The 21649-nt window shown below is 42.1% G+C and overlaps 1 protein-coding gene across 12 annotated transcripts in view; it reads right to left on the bottom strand.

The window, feature by feature from the left end:
- The window catches only part of Rbfox1 (RNA binding fox-1 homolog 1), a 1049790-nt gene that overhangs the window by 901889 nt on the left and 126252 nt on the right, over positions 1-21649 (bottom strand). For all 12 annotated transcript variants that reach the window (XM_051181369.1, XM_051181375.1, XM_051181367.1 and 9 more), the window contains exon 2: positions 11720-11767. In XM_051181369.1, coding sequence (XP_051037326.1) covers positions 11720-11767 — 48 coding nt within the window. The remainder of the gene's footprint in view (positions 1-11719; positions 11768-21649) is intronic.

Genomic DNA, 21649 nt, shown 5'->3' with positions numbered 1-21649 from the left:
TAAAAATATGAATGTGACTGGAAAGCATGATATGGACATTAGGAAGGTAAACTGAGTCTGAGCTGTGAAGTGATGCAGAGATGTTGGAAGAAGCTTGTGGACATCTCCCCCTTGTCATCCCCAGCATGACAGGACTACCTCCTGGACTTGGCTCACTGCCATAACATGGCTAACCCTCAGGTAACCTTACCAAGGTGCTCATTACATTCCTTTCAGTGGACTTCTTTCCACTGTAATAAACTGTCAGGACACCACCTGGCAATAGTATCAAACTGTAAATCAGCCACAAATAGACCTCAGATTAAATGAATTGAAAAAGGCAATATTCCCCACTTATTAAGTCCTTTCTTGCTAGTATGTCTGCTGCAAGCGCTGTTCTCCATTCAGTAAGATTAGCGAGTAGGAGAATGATGTTGGAGACATAACAGTGACACACAGAGAGCTGTTCACTCTGACACATGGGAGATGGAAATGGTTTGAAAATGAGATTATACTCTTGCTGTGTGGCTCAGCTGTGTTTCACAACACCCTGAAGCACTTCCCAAATCACTTTGTTTTCAGAGGGTAAGACTCAGGTTTCAACTGCAAACACCCCTGGAAGTCACTGGGCCATCAGGTCTCAGCCGGTTTCCTGCATGAGCTACAGTGAGCCCATCAACTATTCATGGCCTGTGATTGACTTCCAGAACTCAGATGGGGAAAGTGAGAGCTGCTTTCAATCAGTTGGAACCTCTACTCTGAGAAACAAGAGGCTTAAAGGATTCCCTCCCTCCATCTTGTGCCTTAGCAGTGGTATTCCTTAGAAGCACATCATTTAAGTAAAAAGCCAGTCTATGATCTAGCCTCAAAAGATTAGAGGCTCATTTTGCTATCAGGAAATCTCTAGGATCCTTTTGTACCCTATTTTTGCTATGTATATTTTTTTAATTTCTTGTTTTAGTTAGCAAAAAAAAAGAAATAAAACTTAGTACCATCTATTACATACCTATTACTTCTCATTGTGAACAAAACACCTGGCATAGACAACTTAAAGAAGGAAGCAGTAAAACTCATGCTGTTGGAGTTTAGTCATGGATAGGAAGGCATGCTGGATAGGGGAACTGTTCACTCCATAGCAAGCTGGAAAACTAAGAGAGGAGATGCTAACATACATCTGACTTTCTCTTTTCTCCCGTTATTCTATCTGGATCCTCAGCCAATCTATATTAACTTTTATATAGACTACATACAGGTGAAATGTATAGGATAAAAGGAAATATCAGTAGTGAATTTCATTTCTTCTACCTGACTTTCTTGGGAGAAACAAATGGCTGAAGTCATATATCTCCTACTTCACACTGGTATGATCTTCTGTTTGGTCACATGAAAGTTATTCCCTAACCTTATAACAGATAAGAGGCTGGGGAAATGTTTCAGTTGGTAACATGCTTGTCATACAAGCATGAGACTCTCCAGCACCCATGTGGAGATGTGTGTCTGTGAGCTCCTCACTGGGTATATAGAGACAGAAGGGTCCCTGGGGATTGCTGGTCAGTCAGGCTAGCCAAATCACTGAGCCCAGGCTGAATAAGACACCCCACGTCACAAACAAGATGAAGAAAGATAGAGGAAGAATTCAGTGTCAACCTCTATTCTCTACACAAACATGTATACATACAGATACATGCACACACACACACACACACACACACACACACATCAGCTTTTAGAACACACCACTTAATGGGCAAACATCACTGGTAGACAAATAGAATCTTTGCTATTTCTGTTCAGTGTCCTTTTGTATTAATCATCTTTGTCATGATGTCACAAGATAAATAATAGCTCGGTATCTTTAAAATCAGAAAAATGAAGCAAAGATCCCACAGCCTGTCTGTTCATGGACAGAGTCATCCAACGTTGGCGTAGCCTAAACTTTTCTCCTAATCAAAGCCACACTTTTAATGAGATTTGATCTTTGATTGAAAGTGTAAAGTTGCATAATGAACTTCTGGGTCATTATGCTGCTCCAGGCTTAATTTTTATTTAATTCCAGTTCCCTGATGTTTGTGATACCGATTTCTTAATTTATGTTGGATCTTTAAAACTTTCTCTTTTGGATCTTTGATGTCAGTTGCCTTTTGGGGGCAATATGTCCATTTCGAACTTAAGAGTAATGAAATAAAAAATTCTAGTTTCCATAGAAACATATCACTTCTGTCTACATCTTTGAAAGTGTCCACATTGCTATTGGCCTATTGCCCCCATATTACAGAGGGGCTTTTAAGTAATGTTAAGTGTATTGGGTGCCTCTAATTTGGGGAATGCCTGTATAAACAATGGAATGCCTACTGTCTGTGGTCAAGCAAAATTGGTGCAGGCTGTAACTTGGCTAGCCACCCCCGTGTTACTCAGTATTCAATGTCACCTTATGCCATGTGGTATGACTTTGGTATTCATTCTCATGTGTGCCTACATGCCATATATTCATATGTGCACATGTGTTGGGTATATGCAGAAACAAAGTGAGTTAATATCTAGATAACATCCAGGTCTCTTCATCTACAGAGTATCAGCCCCTTACAGGCCTTTTCTCCCTTCACATACCCACTGAAATGCAACTTAAGCGATGATGGAAAAATTACTTTGAACAAGAACCCCTGTGACCAGACCTACATGGGGTATTATCATTGCAATGCAGAAACATCCTGGAATTTTTTGGACGGTGACACAGTATTCATACCTTCAAATCATGGTAGGCCTTTGTGTAAGGATCCAGCAGTGACTGGAATTTCCCTTTCTCAGTGTACTATATTCAAATGTAGCTACATAAACAAGAAGCCTCCTCAGCTTTCCTCCCAGCTCTCTGTAATATGGTCATGTTGAAATAGGGACATGTGTGAAATGTATGTTATATGTACATATGAATTCACATGCTGTGTGTGCCTAGAAATACACACATGTGTTACATGCTGTGTGTACATGTGGGCATGTGTGATACAGGACATGAGTGCACAAGTGGTGTATATATCTGCTGTGTTTATGTACATGTTATTCAAGTGTTGTACATGTGTGATAGGTACATACATGTATACATGATGTACATGTACCTGAATGTATTTGTGGTAAGTCTATGATTGATCTAGGATGCTCTGCTCCACCAGGCAATGTGTAAGTTTCTCAGAGCTGCTGATAAATGACCATGATTACAGCCCATGGAATTTCCTTAAGATTCTACATCTTAATGTTTAAAATCATGGCTACAGCAGCTCCTTCCTGACTCTGAGAGTGGTCCTCTACCATGGGTTCCTTGGATTGAATCTGCATCACTCTTGCCTCTGTCTCCATCTCCATCAAAGCTTCCTTCTCCTCTACATCTCTGAATCATCCCCTCCTTGATCAGGTGCCATCTGAAGTTCATGAATGGTCATTTAGTGGTGTGAGACACTGTCACAAATAAAACTAAATTGGTTCATTCCTTGCCTCTGTTTTGTCTTCTATTTTCCCCTCCTCTAGAATGTTCTCTCCCCTCTAAAAATCCTTAGTTTAAAAATAAGACAGGAAATGTGCTAAAATATATACTCTTAAATGTTCTTATCAAACTCCTGCACACACAAAGAAAGAAGGCAGAAGCTGAGAATAACTGCCTGTTGGTAACCCAAGCCCTTGGGAAGCTGAGGCAGAAGGGTTGTAATTGCATGGCCAGCCTGTGATACATAGTGTGACATATTGTAAGAAGAAAAGGTTAAGAGAGAGAGAGAGAGATAAAGAGAGAGAGAACACCATATGGTAGATATTAATTATCTTGCATCTTGCTTGTGGAATTACTTCACAATAGATATGAATATCAAAACAATACATTTATTTTTGAAATATACAAAGATTTTTATTTAGCAACTAGATATCAAGATATCTGGAAAGATGATAACACAAGTGCATACCAATGGAGAAAGCCTAGTACACTGGTTTTTATGAACTCACCATAGGAACTACAAATGTTCCTGTTCACAGAGTCATCACCCGAGAGGCATACCTCCCTCACCACCCCCGCCCCCGCCACAGCCCAGCCTCCCCAGGTTCTGCTGATGTTGCCTGAGTTTCCATCAAGAAATCATTTCAGTAAGCTGGTTGCTGAGATGGATGGCATCATCTCAGGGGTTTCTGACCTTCCTCAACAGGGAGAAAATTTTAGCTGAACCCTGCAAAAGTGCCAGGACAACATAAATCATGTTTGGACAAACTGTGCTTTCTATCTAACACGTGAAGACACCCAATCATACATCGAGACCAGGATAATAAAATGAGCCAACAGGAGAGAAAGAAAAATTAATTAGTGCTCACTCTGCTCATCATGTAAAAAGCTACTGGCCTTTCTTTCTTTCTTTTTTTTTTTTTTTTTTTTTTTTTGTTTTTCTTATTAAGAAAAAAAGATATCAGAACTGTCTTCAAAAAATAGCTTGCACTTAATTAAGCATTTCTTAAATACATTTTAATTCGGAGTTTAGGGAAAGAAAGCATCACTAAAAATTACACAAAGGAACGGCCTTGCTTCTCTTAAGCAAAATAAATGACAAATGAAAGCAATAGCTGTAATTAATGGTATTAAAATGCAAGCAACTCAGCCCCAGTTAATATGTAATTGTGGAGAGAAGACAAACCATGCTTTTAAAATTAAGGGATCAAAACATAGCGCTGTTCATCTGAGGCTGAAATCAGATTGCTCATCACCACACTGAAATCCACAGAGCAGGCTACTCCAGAGTCCATGCAAGGATACCAGACTGAAGCCTCTTATTTATGAGATCTGCTTTATGCATATCCATGAAAACAGCAGTGCTTTGATGGGTGCAAATCTGTAGTGTATTAAGAAAAGCAGATATGCTCAAAAGAGTAGATTATGAAGATAGGTCTTCTGTTCCACCTTAGGCCAAAGTACGTGGCCTTTGGTTTGTTTCTGCTATACGTTGCTGGGTTTGGTGACAGGAGCTGTCTATATGTAGCACATGTACATATACATACACACACACACACACACACACACACACACACACACACACACATATATATATATATATATATATATATATATAATCTACTTCAATTTCTTTACTCTCTGGAGATATCACTGATCAATCACACATTAGCACTGGAAACCAATGTATCTATATGTAACACATGTACCACTGCTCCCACACATTTACCCTCAGCAGACATCCTTAATGGATCACACATTTGTTCTAGCAGGATTCCTATTTCTCACTTTCAGTCTGCTGTTATCAGTAGGAACATTCTGACAGGGTCACAAACAATCAGAATGGAAGCCACTGAAATCAATGCTCAGCAACGCACAGCCTCACCCAGACTGGAAAAATCAACAAGATGCTTGAATTCTATAGTAATTGGGGACTTGGAATATAGTGGAAGCTTTGTTATTTACTTTGTTGTAAATAATAAATAACTCAGGATAACACACTGAGTCGATGTTAAAAAGCATAATGAAAACAGTGTCCTCATAAGCTGGACCATGGTGCCTACTTGCAACCCTACTAATGTGTGATATCTCCAGAGAGTAAAGAAATTGAAGTAGATTATGTGTGTGTGTGTGTGTGTGTGTGTGTGTGTGTGTGTGTGTGTGTGTGTACTCGGAAACCTGAAAGGAGTGTCTTTGGTCCCAGGCAAGCCTGAACTACAATAAGAGGTTTCAGACCAGACCTGTGACAGAATCCGTGTCTCAAAATTCCAACAAAAGCATAATAAACTCATGAGGTTCTCAATCCAGCCTGAAGCATATCAGCTCACTAAGCCCTTTTTGACCACAGAATGTCTCATCTCCATTTCCATGTTCTCTTGGAAACTTAAGGAATTAAATAGCCAGAAAACTTCTGGGCTGGTGTTCAAACTTTGGCATTTGAGAACCTGAGCTAAACTAGTATCCACTCTGCTATACCAAAGCTCTGTGGACTGGCTTCAAGGCCAAGGGGAGTGCATATCTGACAGCCTGCTCCACATTTCCTTCTGCACAGTCTGGGTGGGGTACATCTGGGCTAGCAGGACTGCAGAGTGTACCCAGCAACCCCATCATCTGACAAATGGGTCCCTGGCCATCCCACCCACTGTAGATGCTCCATCAGTTTCACCTGGGTTTCCCTCTCCCTTGTTCACCACCATCCTCAGATTTTCCTAAAATACATGAAAGAGAGATGCTCACCTAGCACCCCATTTTCAAAGTTAAGACTTAAACCTGCAGATAGTGCTTACAAGGCAGGCACATAAAGACATCCTGAACTCAAATGCTCATCTATGAAGCTAACTCCCAGCCATCCTGGGAAACCAGACACTGGGAGAGACATCCAAACCAAAGAGCCTGAAGTGCCTATGCATTGAGGACTGAGGATGCCTTAGTGTAAGTGAGTGAATAAGAGAACGCTGGGAACAGGAAAGCATCACAGAGCAAAGATTTGTCTTGGAACCTCTTTACAGAGATTCTCATGTGTGGGAGCTACTGACATGCTAGGAGGAGTGAACTCTTGAGCAGTGCACCACACTGATTTTCCCCACAGAATTCCCACAGAATTACATAAAAGGAAGAACACCCTAGTGGTCAGGAGTCAGTGGAACACTACCTGTGCTGAAACCTATCTCTCTCCTTAGCCTTGAGGCATCTGAGTCACATTTACTAATTCGCTTGCATCCCATGACTCACTTGGGAACAAAACTATGGCTCACAAGGCTCTTGGAAAATATATGATAAAAAAATGAAGAATTAGAAACTGCCCCTGGTATATTCTCTGTCAACTAGATGCTGCTATTATTATCTGTTTTCTCCTTTTACAAAAACTCATTCAAGAGGCTAGGAATGAGAATCAGCTGACAGATATGTATGTAGATATGTCTAGCAAACATGAAGTCCTGGGTTATATATCCAATATCATATAAGCCAAGTATGATGGTGCACACCTGTAATTCTGGAATTGAAGATAAAGACACAGGAGGGCCAAGAGTTTATGACTGTCTTTGGCTCCATGATGAGTTCAAATCTAGTCTGGGATCCATGAGATGATAATTACAAAATAGAGACAAAGACCAGGCTTCATCCACTGGGAATGAGCTACATGTGACAGCAATGGTGGTTGATTAGAAGCCACAGCATTGGGGAACTAGCATGAGATAAAAAATGTGAATGAACAGAAAAGCCAAGGAACACAGAGATAGGATGGTACCTCCCTCCACAGATGGCAAATCATGAATGAGTTGACAGAAGTCCTGAACAATAGAAGCAAAGACATAAGCAGGGCAAGGAAGCAAAGGGCAAAGATGTCTAAGCAAACACTGCCTAGACATCCTAAGGCCATGACAATGTGTTTAACCTCTGATCCTATTTCAAGGCCTTACCAGATTCCGTGTAACATTGATCGTATTCTATGCAATGGGTTGGGTACTCTCCCTGCTTTATTTTTCATCTCATCCTTAAGCCCTGTTTCCCACTGTAGCTTGAGCCCCAGTTGTTGGGGCCTCCATTCATCTGTCATGACACTTGACACCGATGTCTAGCTTTGTACTCAGCTTGGGGTACTACTGTCGTGTAGTTTTTTGTTTTTGTTTTTGTTTTTGTGGGAAGATGTAGACAGACATCTGCACACCCCAGAGAGAGAACAATCACAGACCAAATAAACAATCTGGCTAAATCCAACATGGTGAAGCAATGGGTGTATCAGGCTTATTTATGGAGCACAATTTAGGAGTTACTTTTAGGGGCAGGGATGACTCACAGACCATTACATCAACAAAAAGGCCACCCAGCATGGGTTAAGACTTAAGACAGCTTCATCCTAAGAGCTTTGATCTATTTCCACTACGGGGCAGGAATAGACTGTCCAGACTTACTGATACGATTATTCAGAACTATTTTTGGCCTTTCACCTGGAACAAAAGTGGACAGAAGTTACATTCTGAGTGGCCATGGCTAGGCAGAGCACATCAGTTTCTCTGACAATTACAGCTTCAAGCCCACACAAAAGAAACTTGAGCTGTAACTTTCAGAACCAGCAAAACCCTTCCAAAAGATTTCCTAGCAGATTTGAATCTGTTTGGCTGCCCTGAGCCAGGAGATAAGTGAGGAAAGGAAGCCCTGCCTGTGTTTACAGCCTTTGACAAATGGGCTCTTGTCTTCCCCTGACAGACTCCCTCTGACGGATGTGCCAGCCTTTGTGCTCATCACCAGAATCACTGTCCTCATCATAGTTTGAAATTCAGATGGATTTTACATCACAAATAGAAATGAATTCAAATGTCTCAGTTCCCCAGCAGAAATCCAGGTGCCATAATGCCATGCTTGTGCAGCTATACATGGTCAAGCAGGGATGCAGTGTGACGGGTTACCTCCTATCACCTTTGCTGAACCCACATTAGTTCTGTGACATTCACCTGTGGGAAGCCATTATCCATGGTCCAGTATCAAGTAGAAGAGTACTGCGCTCCACATGCCTATAATACCTTTTAGTGGCATCTTCTAAGAGATAAAGGGGATAGCAGGACCCGATTCTGCTCTGGGTACCTTCTCAGGGTCCCTGCTAATTGGTAGGTCAGAAGAGAAAGGAACAAAATAAGACCATGGCAGGGTAGCTACATTGAAATGTCCCCAAAAACAACCAGGTGAGGTCTCCCAAGTGAAAGTGAGCCCCAAAACAAGCAAGCAGACAAGACACAGAAAAATGGGAGAGAAAGGAAATGCCATCTCACTCCGCTGAGTCTGCTCTAGAGGTCACCAAGCCTGATAACCTAAGTCCCTGTGGCAGTGAAAGTAGAGAAGTAACTCCTCTGACCTTGTGTATGTGTCCAATACAAAATATTAATCGATTAAAAAAATAAAAGCTGGGATCTTTGACATGAAGATAGGAAGATAGGAAGAAATGTCATGGTTCTTCCTATCAGGCCAGGTTGCAATGGGACAAGAACTCATCTCCAGATAAGTATAACTATCTAGCAAAATGGAATAAAGGTAAGCATGAAACTGATGAAACTGGAAGAGGAAGGACGGGGTGTGCTTTAGTCTGTAGGGTGCTTGCCTGGCATGCAGGAAGTGGATCCCCAGGACCACATTGTCTAGCCATGGAAGCATAAGCCTGTAATTCTAGCTCTCCAGGGGAAGAGGCAAGAGGAGCAGGAGTTCAAAGTCATCCCCAGCTACACAGTGACTATAAAGACAGTCTGGTCTACATAATACACTACCAAGAAAGAAAAACGGGAAGAGGGCAGCTAGAGGAGAAGCCTTATTGAAGTGTTTATATTTTTTTTTAAAAAAAAAGTCTATTAATGAGATATGCAGTTAGGTATACAGGCAAAGGTGGATATAGAGGGATAGAATGAATTCTACATATGCAGAACTTGTGGGAAGACAGAATATATATATATATTCTGTATATACATACATATATATATATAAATATATATATCAAAGATCGAAAGAAAATTCAAAGTTTCTCTTGGATGCTGCCAGGTCCTAGAGAGGACCCTGGCACTGTTCAGCCTTCTCAACTAACAGAAGTCTAGTTGTAGAGCAAAACCTGCCAAGTCTTCCCCAAGAGAAGTCAGCTATTGTAAAAGTCCTCATGGGCCAAGGGGCCATTGCTTCTGAGGCAGGTTTACTTATTATGATGGTACCTCTGTAATCTCTTGTCTCTTTAATTCTACTTTATCCAGTTGCCAAATATTTCCTGAGGCATTTAGGTTGTACAGAAAGGAACATGGAGTACTTGCATGCACCAGAAGAAGGGCCATCTTTTCCAGTTTATAAATCATGATAACAAATTAAACATCATAGTACCAGAAGGTCTAAGATGCATTCTTGGATGCAAATGATAGCCACTCCAGCTGCTACAACAGTCACCTCTCTGTGTGGTTGCAGCTGTTTTACCAGTAGAGAGACTACAGGCTATGTGTTCTTCTGATGAGGCTGGAGGATACTTCCTCTCCAGGACATTTAGATATTGATTGATACTTTTCCATGAAAGGAAAGAACTCCAGGAGATACAACAATACCCATAGTTAGGAACATGAGATACAACACCCATAGCTAAGGAAAGATAGTCTGAGCAGGCTTGTCCCTTTGCCCACTAGGAAGGCTCATCAGCAGCTGCTGCAACTGTTGGATTTATTTGTGAATTAGTCATGTCAGTACAATCTTAGGGAATAAGTGAAAACCCTTTCAGAAGTGTTTTATTTGAAGTATTCAACATAACTGGAGTAGATGTGAAAAGTGTGTGTGTGTGTGTGTGTGTGTGTGTGTGTGTGTGTGTAATGTCCTTTCTCTAGAAGAAAGAGGCACAACTTTGTCTCTCAATGGGTATCACAGAGCCAAGTGCTGATGATGGACAGACCATAGACAGTAAGGGCAGGAGAAACAGAGACTGTATTTGAAAGTTAGTTCTTAATATACTTATAGACATCATAAAAAGTTCCAAGGCAAGTCAGAGCATCTTGAATTTGGGATGTAGTCAAGGGAGCTGGCTTCCTGAGTTCAACAGCTGGAAAAGGACCAGAAAGTAGGTAAAGGCTATGAAGGTATGTGTCATGTAAGTGACAATTCCTTGTGTCCCACACACAGATATCCACACGAGTACACATTAAAATGCAAATGAAATCAGAATTTGAGCACAGAAACAGGATCAGAGCTCAGCTTAAATAAAACAGCAGTGCATTCTTGAGCTGCTGTGATGATCCACATTCCATAAAACTATGCAATCACTGCTTTGGTTTTTTGTTTTTTTTTTTTTTGTTGTTGTTGTTGTTTTTGTTTGTTTGTTTGTTTGTTTTTTAAGCAAGTTCTGTGCTGAGGAGTCATTTGACAAATGAATCAGTAAATGCTATAGCCATTGTGAAACAATTGCTCAAAAACTTGCCATGAGATGATGCCCACATGGGCCCACAGCAACACCATCACAAAGACAGACATCTTCCTAAACCCATAGTCTGTGCTAGGAGCAGCCAGGAGGTCCATATCCCATGTTCTCATATGCATCACCTCTTTGGATCCACCATATTAATAATGAAACTAGATGTGTCCAGTTGTGCATTGTCACAGAAACTTCTGTAAAGTTTTTCTAATAAGGAGAGACTGAGAATATCAAACAACAAAGACCTGAGTGCTGTTTCTCCAGAGGGGACCCACACCAAGATTAACAAATAAAACAAATGGGTGGGAAGCTCATTAATGCCAATGTAACCTTTCAATAGTCTCCAATCTCAAACAGGAAGTCGTTGTTCATGTGGGTGGGCCCTGAAGGAAATCAAGGTGAGCTGTCTTTCAAGTAAATACACATGGAAGAGATACACAGAGATATATGCTGGGAAACCAGACATCATCCATTCTATAATGCATGTAATATTATACAACACTATGTATGACACTTGCATCAAATATTAAGCACATTGATAAAAATTATGACATGAAGCATTAATAAAAAAGTTATTTCTTTCTGAAAATGGTAGTAAAATAAAACACAGAATCACAGTTTTGTAAAAACTAGTTACATTACCCACACCTTGATGCAGCCATCAGAAACAACACAGATCATGGGAGAATAAAACAATGGGCACTTTAATCTATGATTGTCTGTCTCCAAGTGTCAGTGCACAAGTCACCTGCAGAGCAGGAACTTGTGAGGCGCACCAGAACTCCTGGAATGTAATTACACCATTCCTACTATGTTTGAAACCAGAAATATAAAATACATGGACTTACCTTTCTGTCCTCTGTTTCTGAGCAGTTATTGCAGTTGGCTTTGATATCCTGGAGGAGGAGAAAGAGGGAGAAAGAGCAGGAGTCAGCCTTGTACTTGGAGGACATTCTGCAGTGCTGTTGAGGTGCCCTTTATTTTAATGAAAGACCACACTCCTGCTAGTTCAGTTCTTTCTTTCTCAAGTCATTGCACTTTATGGTGCTTTTCAGACGTGTGCACAGTGGTGTTTTCATTAGAGGCATATGGGTGTTGTGAGGAAGCTGCATTACATGCAGATGAGGGGCGAACATGAATGCTACAGGTCAGAGACCAGCAAAGAGTAACTGAAGGAGGGCCATTAAAATTTTCTCTCCTTAGTACCTTTATTCATATGAGAATGGAGATTTTTTTCAACAGATTTAATGTACTCCTCAACATGTGTCATATGCAAATATATCTGTCTTCAACACAAGCTATCAGCACATAGTTTTTCTTTTGTTCATTTAGCCATCTTCCTACTCATCTGTCTGGCCACCTCCCTACATGCTCATCCTCCCAACCATCAATTCATCTATCCACCCAGTCAACCAACCAACCACTCATCCAGTTATTAGTCCATCAGTCTGTCTATACCCATCCATCTCTCAGTCCCTCTGCTCACTCATCCATCACTATATGTATTCATCCATCTAACCATCAGTTGATCTCTTTTACCATCTATACATTTATCCATTCACTTATCCATCCACTCATCTGTTAGTCTATCTGCATGCTCATTGATCCACCCATGCATCCATCCATCCATCTACTCACTCATTTATCTATCAATACATGCATTTGTCCATCTATCCATCCACCCTTCTACCTTTCCATTTGTCTGTATGGATGCTTGGCCACCCATCCATCTATCTATTCACTCATCCATTCATTTATTTCTTTATCCCTCCTTCACCTCGTTGCCACCTAGTTGACGATCTATATTTATTGCATACCTACATGTAATATAATCTTGTTATTTTTTCCCTCATACAAAGGTGAAACTTATGGTTTCGAACTTTAAGGAACTTGTTAAAAGTGAAGACACATTCACATTAGAAACTGTGGATTTAATTTATTTATGAAAAAGATTTGAGGTCTAAAAGATGGGTCATTAGTTAAAGACACCTATGGCCAAACCTGATAAACACTTTCAATCACTACATTACACCTGGTAGAAGGAGAGATCCAACTACAATAAGCTGTCCTATCACCTTTACAGATATGAAATGACATGTATTACACACACACACACACACACGCATGCACAAAATAAGTGAACAAACGCAAAAAACCCAAAGAGTGATATTTAGTACCTACTGATATCAGGCCAGGTTCTAGGTACCCAATAATGTATAAAGGACCCAATAATGTATAAAATACAGGGCAGGGCTTGCCTTGACAATGCTCATAATCTGGGGACAAAGAAAGAAAATACAAAAGGCAGATTGGTAAATTTGTCTGGGACAAGACATGCACCACCATGCAAAACAATCCAGAGAGAAGGTGTGAAGTGCTGAATGCAGGAGCCTTAGATTTCAATCAAAAGAATTGTCCCTGTGTTAAGTCTTTAAAGACTGGATGAAGAGCCCCTGGAGTGAAGTCCAGCCAATGGAATAGCACATGTTAAGACTCCTGATGGTATTGTAGGTACACTTTAGCAAGGAATATGACTCTTCAGCCAGAGGAAAGCAAGAGAATAAAGGGTGGGGGAAGAGAGTAGAGGTCAATGTTGTGTCTGATAAAAAAAACAAAAACAAAAACAAAAAACACCACTTAAGGAGCAGCAACTACAGCTAACCACATAGCATAGTTCTCTAAGTGACCTACCTGGAACTCCAGGACCAATATCAAAGGTTTAGGTTTTCTGTTTGGTGATGGGGTTATCCTTCTGTATATGTGTTGCCCTTGTTGGTTGATGAATAAAACACTGGCCAATAGCCAATAGAGGCAAGAATATAGGTGGAACTAGGAGATGAGGAGAATTCTGGGAAAGGAATTCTGGCAGAGAGAGTCCACCTGAGGCTATCATGGAGGGACCAGGTGGATAGGATTGCCAGGCATCCTCCAGTAAAATAAGCCCATGTAGGAATACATAGATTTATAGAAATGGGTTAAGACAGAGCTAGCCAATAAGAAGCCCTAGCCATTTGCCACAGTTTTGTAATTAATATAAGTCTCTGTGTGTTCATTTGGGGCTGAAATAACAGAGGGGCAGAAGGGAAAAAACCTCCACAGTAGTTTATTAGATTGTATGTTTGTTTTTAAAATGCATTTTATGAAGTTTACAGAGGTCCCGAAAGAAAGGAGAAAGAGAGAATGAGATAGAGATGGGCGGGGGAGAACATGTAGGGCTGAGGATATGGCTCCCACAAGCCTGATCATCTGAATTCAGATCCCTGGATGGGGCTCAGAAATTGTAAATAGGGAACCCCTGGACCAAGCTGGCTAGCTAGACTAGCCAGTACTGGTAAGCTCTGAGTTCATCTGAGAGGCCCCACTTCAGTGAACAGAGTGCAGAAGGAAAACCCCAGTGTCAGTCTGGGCCTTCACACATGTACATGTGTACCACACATATTTTTTTAAAAAAAGAAGGGAAGGATGAAAAGGAAAAATATATAACCATGGTCTAAGAATTCTGTTCCAGTGTTTTTGAAAAGAAACAGAATCAGTAGGTTCAAGTGACATCTGGACTTCCATATTTATTGAAACAATACTCAAGTGCTAAAATATGGAAATAATGTGTAAAACAGGGATAGGTGAAGAAAATGTGATGTGTACATACAGTTGAATACTTTGCAGCCATTAAAAAGAAAAACAGTGTGTGGTTTATGGGAGTATGAATGAATGTGGTGGGAAATGAAATACCTCAGGGACAGAAAGAAACCACCATAGGAAACTATAATCTCAAATATAAGGAGGCAGGTAAAGGTGGCTAACCAAAGGCTGGCAGAGCCCTAGTAGTTGGGCATCTGTCAGTCTATTGTGCCATTTTGATGAGACAGAAAGAGTGAGCTCAGGGGTCTCCTGTACAAAGTGGTGACTGCAGTTCATAATGAGCTGTATTCCTAACAGCTATCAGAAGAGTAGATCCATGATGTTCACTCGCCAAAATGTCTGTGTGAGGTATCCAGGTGTGAATTAGATTTTTCAAGTGTAGACTTCCAAATATCCATACCACTCCTGAGAAACACATATATCTAGCATTTCCAAACTTAAATAAACATATAAGGGACACATTGTGCCCCAAACCCTGGGCTGAGGATTCATTGCTGTTATAGAGGCCCACAAGGCTGAACTCAGGGTCTTGTTTGGGCTCCTCCAGCCTCAGCATCATGTATCCCTCTGCCATGGAGCATCTGTATGGACTTTGGTACATGACTTTCCCATTCAGAATCCCAGGTCTTGTCTCTGCATGCAAGGAGCTATGGCTTTAATCCTCAAAACTGTGCAAAGTAATCAATGTCTGTCATCCCTGCACTCAGGAGGCAGAGGCAGGATGGTCAAGAGTTCTAGGCCATACTCCACTAAACAGATAGTTTCAGGTTAATCTGAGCTAAAGAGAAACATAATTTTAAAAAAGAAATTCAAAACAGAGAAGCCCCCAGAAACTACTGCTGTCCCTTCCTGGAGGCACAAGCAGGAAAAAGACAGTATGAGGAACAGTCCCAGGATGTGAGACACATTGGCTCCAGGTGTCTCCTTCCCTGTCTTACACACACTTCTCATTGAATAGCTACACTCTCTGACACTGGGATACCAAGTGCTTGGTGCAAAGGAGACCTCATGCTCCCTTACCTGTCAGGAAACAAACACTGGAGAGGAGCTGAGCTGGGGGGTGGGCGGGGGAAGGAAAGCAGCAAGCAAGGAGGACTTCTTCCCCCTGGAGACATGCACGGAGAGCTGGGCCTAGCATCCAAGCTACTGGGGAGGTCAAGGCTAAAGCATCACAGGCTTATGATATAGAGCTGGATCAATGTCAGCGCAGCTTCCTGAAAGTGAGACACTTTCAAAAAGTAAAACAAATCAAAGAAAGAAAGGTATAGCTCTGTGGAGGGGACTGAGGTGGCCTGTTGCTGTTGCTGTCTTAACCACTGGTATTGCAAATTACAGTTTGAAAGCCATCTAGTGGTGCATGAGAAGCCCTGGGGCTCAGTCTGCTTGACCTCACTCTGACCGGCTAACTCAGGGATTTCTTCCTTTCTCCAAGAGGAAAAGTATCAGGTTAGAAATGAAGGGTCAGATTCTGCTGACCTCTGAAGAAGTGGCAAGGTGCTAATCAATAAACTGATGAAATCAATGACCTCAAGGCAGGTTTTCATTTTTAATACGCTATGGAGAGCCCACCTGAGCGATGGAGGGAAGAAGGAACACGCCACCTGGCAGGATAGGAGCCCTGCCGCTTCTCTTAGATTATCCAATTTATTCTTGTCAGGATTAATTTACTAAACCTAGGCTGGATTTTTTATTTAGATGATATTGTTGGTTTGTCATGCGCCTCAGATCCACACTGAAGACGCCCCAGGGGACGGCGCTCGCTTCTGAACAATGTTGGGCTCAAATTGGAAAAATGTCACTTCGGGCGCGAACAAATTATTGTTCAGATCGCTCTGCACAGAGCGGGCGTCTCCGGATGGTTCCGAGGTGACCTTTTCTGAACCCAAGTCGTTGCATAAGTACTTCAGCCCACTTGATAACTTCGCTTGGAAAATAACTCAATGACTTAAGTATTAAGTATGAATCTAAAGGCTTGTACTCATTGCCAAGCAATCAATTTTCCTGCCGAAGCGGCTAGTTGGCTTCCTGTAGCAGACAGCTCGACTGCCTCCAATGAGGATTCATGTCATTGGCCACAGATAAGATTCAGCCAAGAATGTGGGGCCATCCTGTTTAGAGTTAGTTATACCACGGTGGGGTTCCACAAAAAACAGGCTTACTGAGGCCTGAGAAACAGCTCAGTCAATGCTTGTCATGAGTCCCTGAAGCCCAGAAGTTGATCCCAGGAACTATGTGGAAAGCCAGGTGTGGAGTTTTGTGTTTGTAATCTCATCATCAAGGAAGCAGGGAAGGAGAAGCCTTGGAGTTCATAGGTCAGCATATCTAGCTAAATTGGTGAGCCCCAGGTTCAGTGAGAGACCCTGTCTCAAAAACCATGATGCTGAGCAACTTAGAAAGGCAATGGCACCCCCTGCACACACAGATGAATGCGCATGGGAGAAACATGAACACATATGCTCACATTTTAGGAAGAAGGATCGAGGCTGCCCCTCTTAGGTGAAGGTGACAACAGCCATCACCTTGGTTGGAATTCCTGGTATATATGGTCCTGGTCAATTGCTTCTTCCCATAGGCTTTGTGAATCCCTGCTCTGTGTGGAGAACTGTGACACAGCTCTGAGGCTTCTGTGTTCTGCCAGCTTTCATGTTCTGAAGCCCACAAGGATTGTTTCTGTCCAGAGGCATTCACTGTTTCCTCTTCCCCCTTTCCATGAGAGCTTTCTTTACTTATGTGTTTTTCATGTTGGTTGTTTCCAATGAGTTTTGTAGGTAAGAGTTATTTCTGGATACAGGACAGTAACAGTGTGATCCTGGGTCATCTGTAAGCATCATTCACATCTCTGAAGAGCTGGGACATAAAGTCCCCTATGATAAGTGGAGAAAGATGCCTGCCATTGAGATGCCCGTTCTATCACAGCATGCAAAAGAAAGGTCTGTTTATGGTTGAATTATAATCCTCCAAATACATGTATGCCTATGACTCTAACCCTAAATGCCACACATGAGAGGATCTGATAGTTGGATGTAGGCATATGTGGTAGAGCTCACGAGCCTCAACTCCCACACATGGTGACTTTTAAGAACAGAAATGGCAGGCTACTCAAAGACAGGCAGATTCCAGAGTGGTGTTTCAGTAAGACAAAGGACAACTGGCCTGTGAGCATGGTCCCACCCATATCCTGACCTCACCCATCAGAACTGAGAGAGAAAGCATTTCTGTTGACTAAAGGCACCTATGGTCATTTGTTACAATAACTGTGGACAATTAATTCAGGTGTTCAAGCTGTTAACCATAAAGAAAGTTATGATTGAAAGACTACCAACAGGGGGAGAAGAGATGTTCTCTGAGCAGGATTCCCAGGCCTTGGCAGATGTGCATACTGATGCCAGACTGCTCTGCTAACACCAATCTGACATTGTTGAATTGATGATGTCAGCCACCTATTCTGGAAATGCAATGGAAAGACAAAAGCAGGCTGCTCAGTCTTGACATAGATCTAAATTTGTGTCACTAAACCAGTCAGTGTTCTTCTCCTGCTTCTGACAATCCACAGAAGGTATCATGGGAAAGACAAAGACACAAGGCACATGGAAGCCATCCATACGGAGTGCGACAAGGCACAAGAGTTCAATGACAAGCCCCAAATCACAATGGTGGTCAACTACCTTTTTCCTGGGGAAGGAACCCAAGTGTGTATCACTTTCTTTGCAAGCTGAAGATGAGTGGCACAGTGGGACAGTGACAGCAGAAGAATTCCATGCCCGCATGATCCTGCAACCACAGTGCAGAGGCCATAGAATCCTGAGTCAGGGCTAGAACTGATTCTCTCCATACATGCAGATCTTTCTGACTGCTCACATGCCGGCCTTTACTGTTGTTCTGAAAACAACAATTACTACTCCTGTAAAAATAAGTTCATGAAAGGCTTCGGATGTGCATCAATCTCCTTCTCCTCTCTCTCTCTCTCTCCTCTCTCTGTTCATTCATAGACATAAATATATAGAACATATGTAAAGATCTGTGTGTATGTGTGTATACTATGGCGGGATTCATCTATAATCCCTGTAAAACAGAGACAGGAGGGTTACAAGTTAAAGGCCAACCTGGCTACACATAGTCACACCCTTTCTCAGTAGAAAGATAAAGAAATGAAGAAATAAGGCAATGCAAATGAGTTTAAGATCTGAGACTGAGAAAATCTTATCGATTTTATGCAATCCCAATTTTGTTTAATTTATCTGTTTTCCTTTCCAAAGCAGAGTATAAAAAGGAATTTCATCCACAGGAGCCACACAGCCCAGTTCTCCCACTTTGCAGATGTTAAACTGAATTTCAAGGAGAAGTAGAAAGAGACCTCATAGTGCTGACAGCTGATGTTGTAAGCCACTTGAATCTATCTGGTGTTCCTGTGATGCACCTCAGAGTCCAGCCAGAGTATTGTATTCAAGGTCACCCTCAACTGTATCATGACTTGAAAGCCAGCCTGTACCAGAGACTGTCTCAAACCCAAGCAAACCAAAGAAAGAAAGTGAGCTCCCAAATCCCCCTTCTGTGTAGATTCACGCCATCAGTTAAACTCCCCAAGCTCAACAGAGGTGTGAAACACCAGCAGACAGAAGGTGGCTTGACAAGACATCAAAATGTATCCATCAGTCCTCTCTGCCCATCTCATCACCTTGTCACTGTAGTACCTCAGGTACCACAAACAGTGGCAAATACAGCTTGGTAGGGAAAAATTCATGTTGCAATTATTCTTTTATTGGTAGACTCCTCTTTATGGTTTCATTTCAAGATTAAAAGACAATTGCTTTAGGGCTTGGTTTTCTTTGTGGTTTAGAGCAAGCCCTGTGTGTCTCTGAAGGAGATACCACCATGCAGATGAAGGATGCTGTCAGACTACACGTTCACAGGAGAGTTGACGCAACTATGACATCATGCCTTGCAGATGAATGTTTGAGTCTGAATCAACTCCGCTGAAATGTCAGCATTCAAAACAGGTCACTTGCTTGATTTCATGATGAAAAACAAAATGTATTCTATCCACTTCCTAATAAATTTCCATTCACAAATTTGTTTAGCATCTACAATAACACGTCTGGCCAGCAGATGGCAGCAGGGAACTTTGCAAAAAAACTTACCAATGCTGGCAAGCAACATATAGGATCAGTTCCCTCAATAAACTTCCTAAAATAACAATCTCTGTTCCCTCAAAATTCTGCATGTTTTAATTGATAAACTCTATGTACTTACTAAACAATGGGAAGGTTTAAAGACACATTGTATTAATAGTACTTACCAAGGTTTAGCATAATAAGGATGCCCCCCTCCCCTGGTGCCATAGGCATTGTGAAAAGGGAAACACTAGGCTTTCAAGCTACAAGTGAAGATCACAAAGAGTCTAAGAATCGTGTCACCACGTATCATGTGGCTGGGGAGTTAGCATATCATCTTATAACAATCTATCAGAAATGGATTCAACTGCCTAGACACTGACCTTATAAGTAGGCAGAGGGATATTAGGAAGGTTTAAAGAACATTTCTTTGAGAACTGATACTTCCTTTAGAAGAAAATGAAAAGCTGAAAAAGCAGAGGACCACAGAGGGTTCCCATAAACAAAGCTTTTCTGAAAACAAAGCAAGGAAGAGATGCTGCCACTACCTCCTCTGGGCAGTACTGCTAGCTGGCCTCACAGAACCCTTTACTTCAGCTTGCTTTATCCCAAGGTTTTGGTAGCAGGATTTCAATCCCAGCTGTGTACACAAGAGTGAGTCAGTAAGGGAAGGGGGAGGGTAAAGGATTCAGTTAAGGTGGTGGTTGATGGTTTAGCACAATGGAGCTGATCCCATGGAGGCAGCTGCTCCTGGGCAGGAGCCCTGTGATAGGTGAGCTCAACTCCAGGGTCCTTTGGCAAATAAGAAGTATGCATTGATGCCACAGCAGGGGCTTAATGAGAGTGCTTTTAATTAACTGTAAAAGTAATTACCCATATTAGATGTAAATCACACTTGTTTCTACAGGAGGTGCATGATTTCAGCACAGCTTTTAAGAATACTTCTTGAAGAGCTGTTAGTTGCCAACTCCCTCCAGGAGTCCATGTGCTAAACAGAAACAAAATAATAACAGGGCCTGGGAAAGCCTGCTAACAGCTATCTCCTTTCTTCTGTACCAGGCACCAGTATTTGGCCATATCCTCTCCAAGGCTGCAGGCTCCAAGGGGCAGGCCAGGGACACAGCACTCAGTGGAAGCTAAGGTGTTCTGCTTTTTCATGTTAGCTTTTAGCCACTGGGATGCTCCACAACCCTTCCCTATAGCTGGGGATAATTTCATAGGAAGGAGAGTCAGGGCGATACCCACTCAGTAGGGCTCTTGCCTTTCAATCAGGGGATGGGACTTGAGTTCAGTCCCTGGGAACCTACTTAAAATGCTGGACACAATGGCTTCTGAACACTCATAATCACAAGGCAGAGGAGGCAAAGCAGAGACAGTTGGTGAGTGGAACACACTGGCCGGCTGTCCATTCCCGGTTGGTGAGGCCAATGAAGGATCTTGTGAAAACAGAGAAGGGAAAGCCTGTGAGATGGGTCAACTCTTGCTGCCAAGCCTCACGATCTGAGCTAGGAGCTAGGACTCAAATGGTAAATGGAGAGAAACAACTCTTACAAGTTGTACCTCCATATATACAGAGTCACACACTCCCCCATGTACATGCACCAATGAGCGTGTGCACACACACACATACACACACACTCACACACAACTAGAAGCCTTAGACATAGAAGGCAGCCATCAGAGGTGGTGCCTGGAGTGAGCAAGTTCAGGGGGATATTATCCAGACAAGGAAATAAATTAGTGAGAGGCTGATTTCATCCCATGTTCCCCGCAAGCCTCATCCACACATTCTCCTGTGGCACTGTACTTATCTGTCACAGACTCAAACAGTGATTTAGAATAGCTGGAGGAGCACAGAAGGAGAAGGAGGCAGGGAAGAGATGGAATCCAGGTGAACTGGGATTGGGGGATTGTTCTGAAATACTGCCCTTGACATTCAGGACTTCTACTAGTAAGTGTGTGTGTGTTTGTGTGTGTGTGTGTGTGTGTGTGTGTGTGTGTGTGTGTGTGTGTGTGTGTGTGGTGGGG

Source organism: Phodopus roborovskii, unplaced genomic scaffold (genome assembly GCF_943737965.1).
Source record: "Phodopus roborovskii unplaced genomic scaffold, PHOROB, whole genome shotgun sequence".
NCBI classification, from domain to species: Eukaryota; Metazoa; Chordata; class Mammalia; order Rodentia; family Cricetidae; genus Phodopus; species Phodopus roborovskii.
This window is presented reverse-complemented; position numbering and strand designations above follow the sequence as displayed.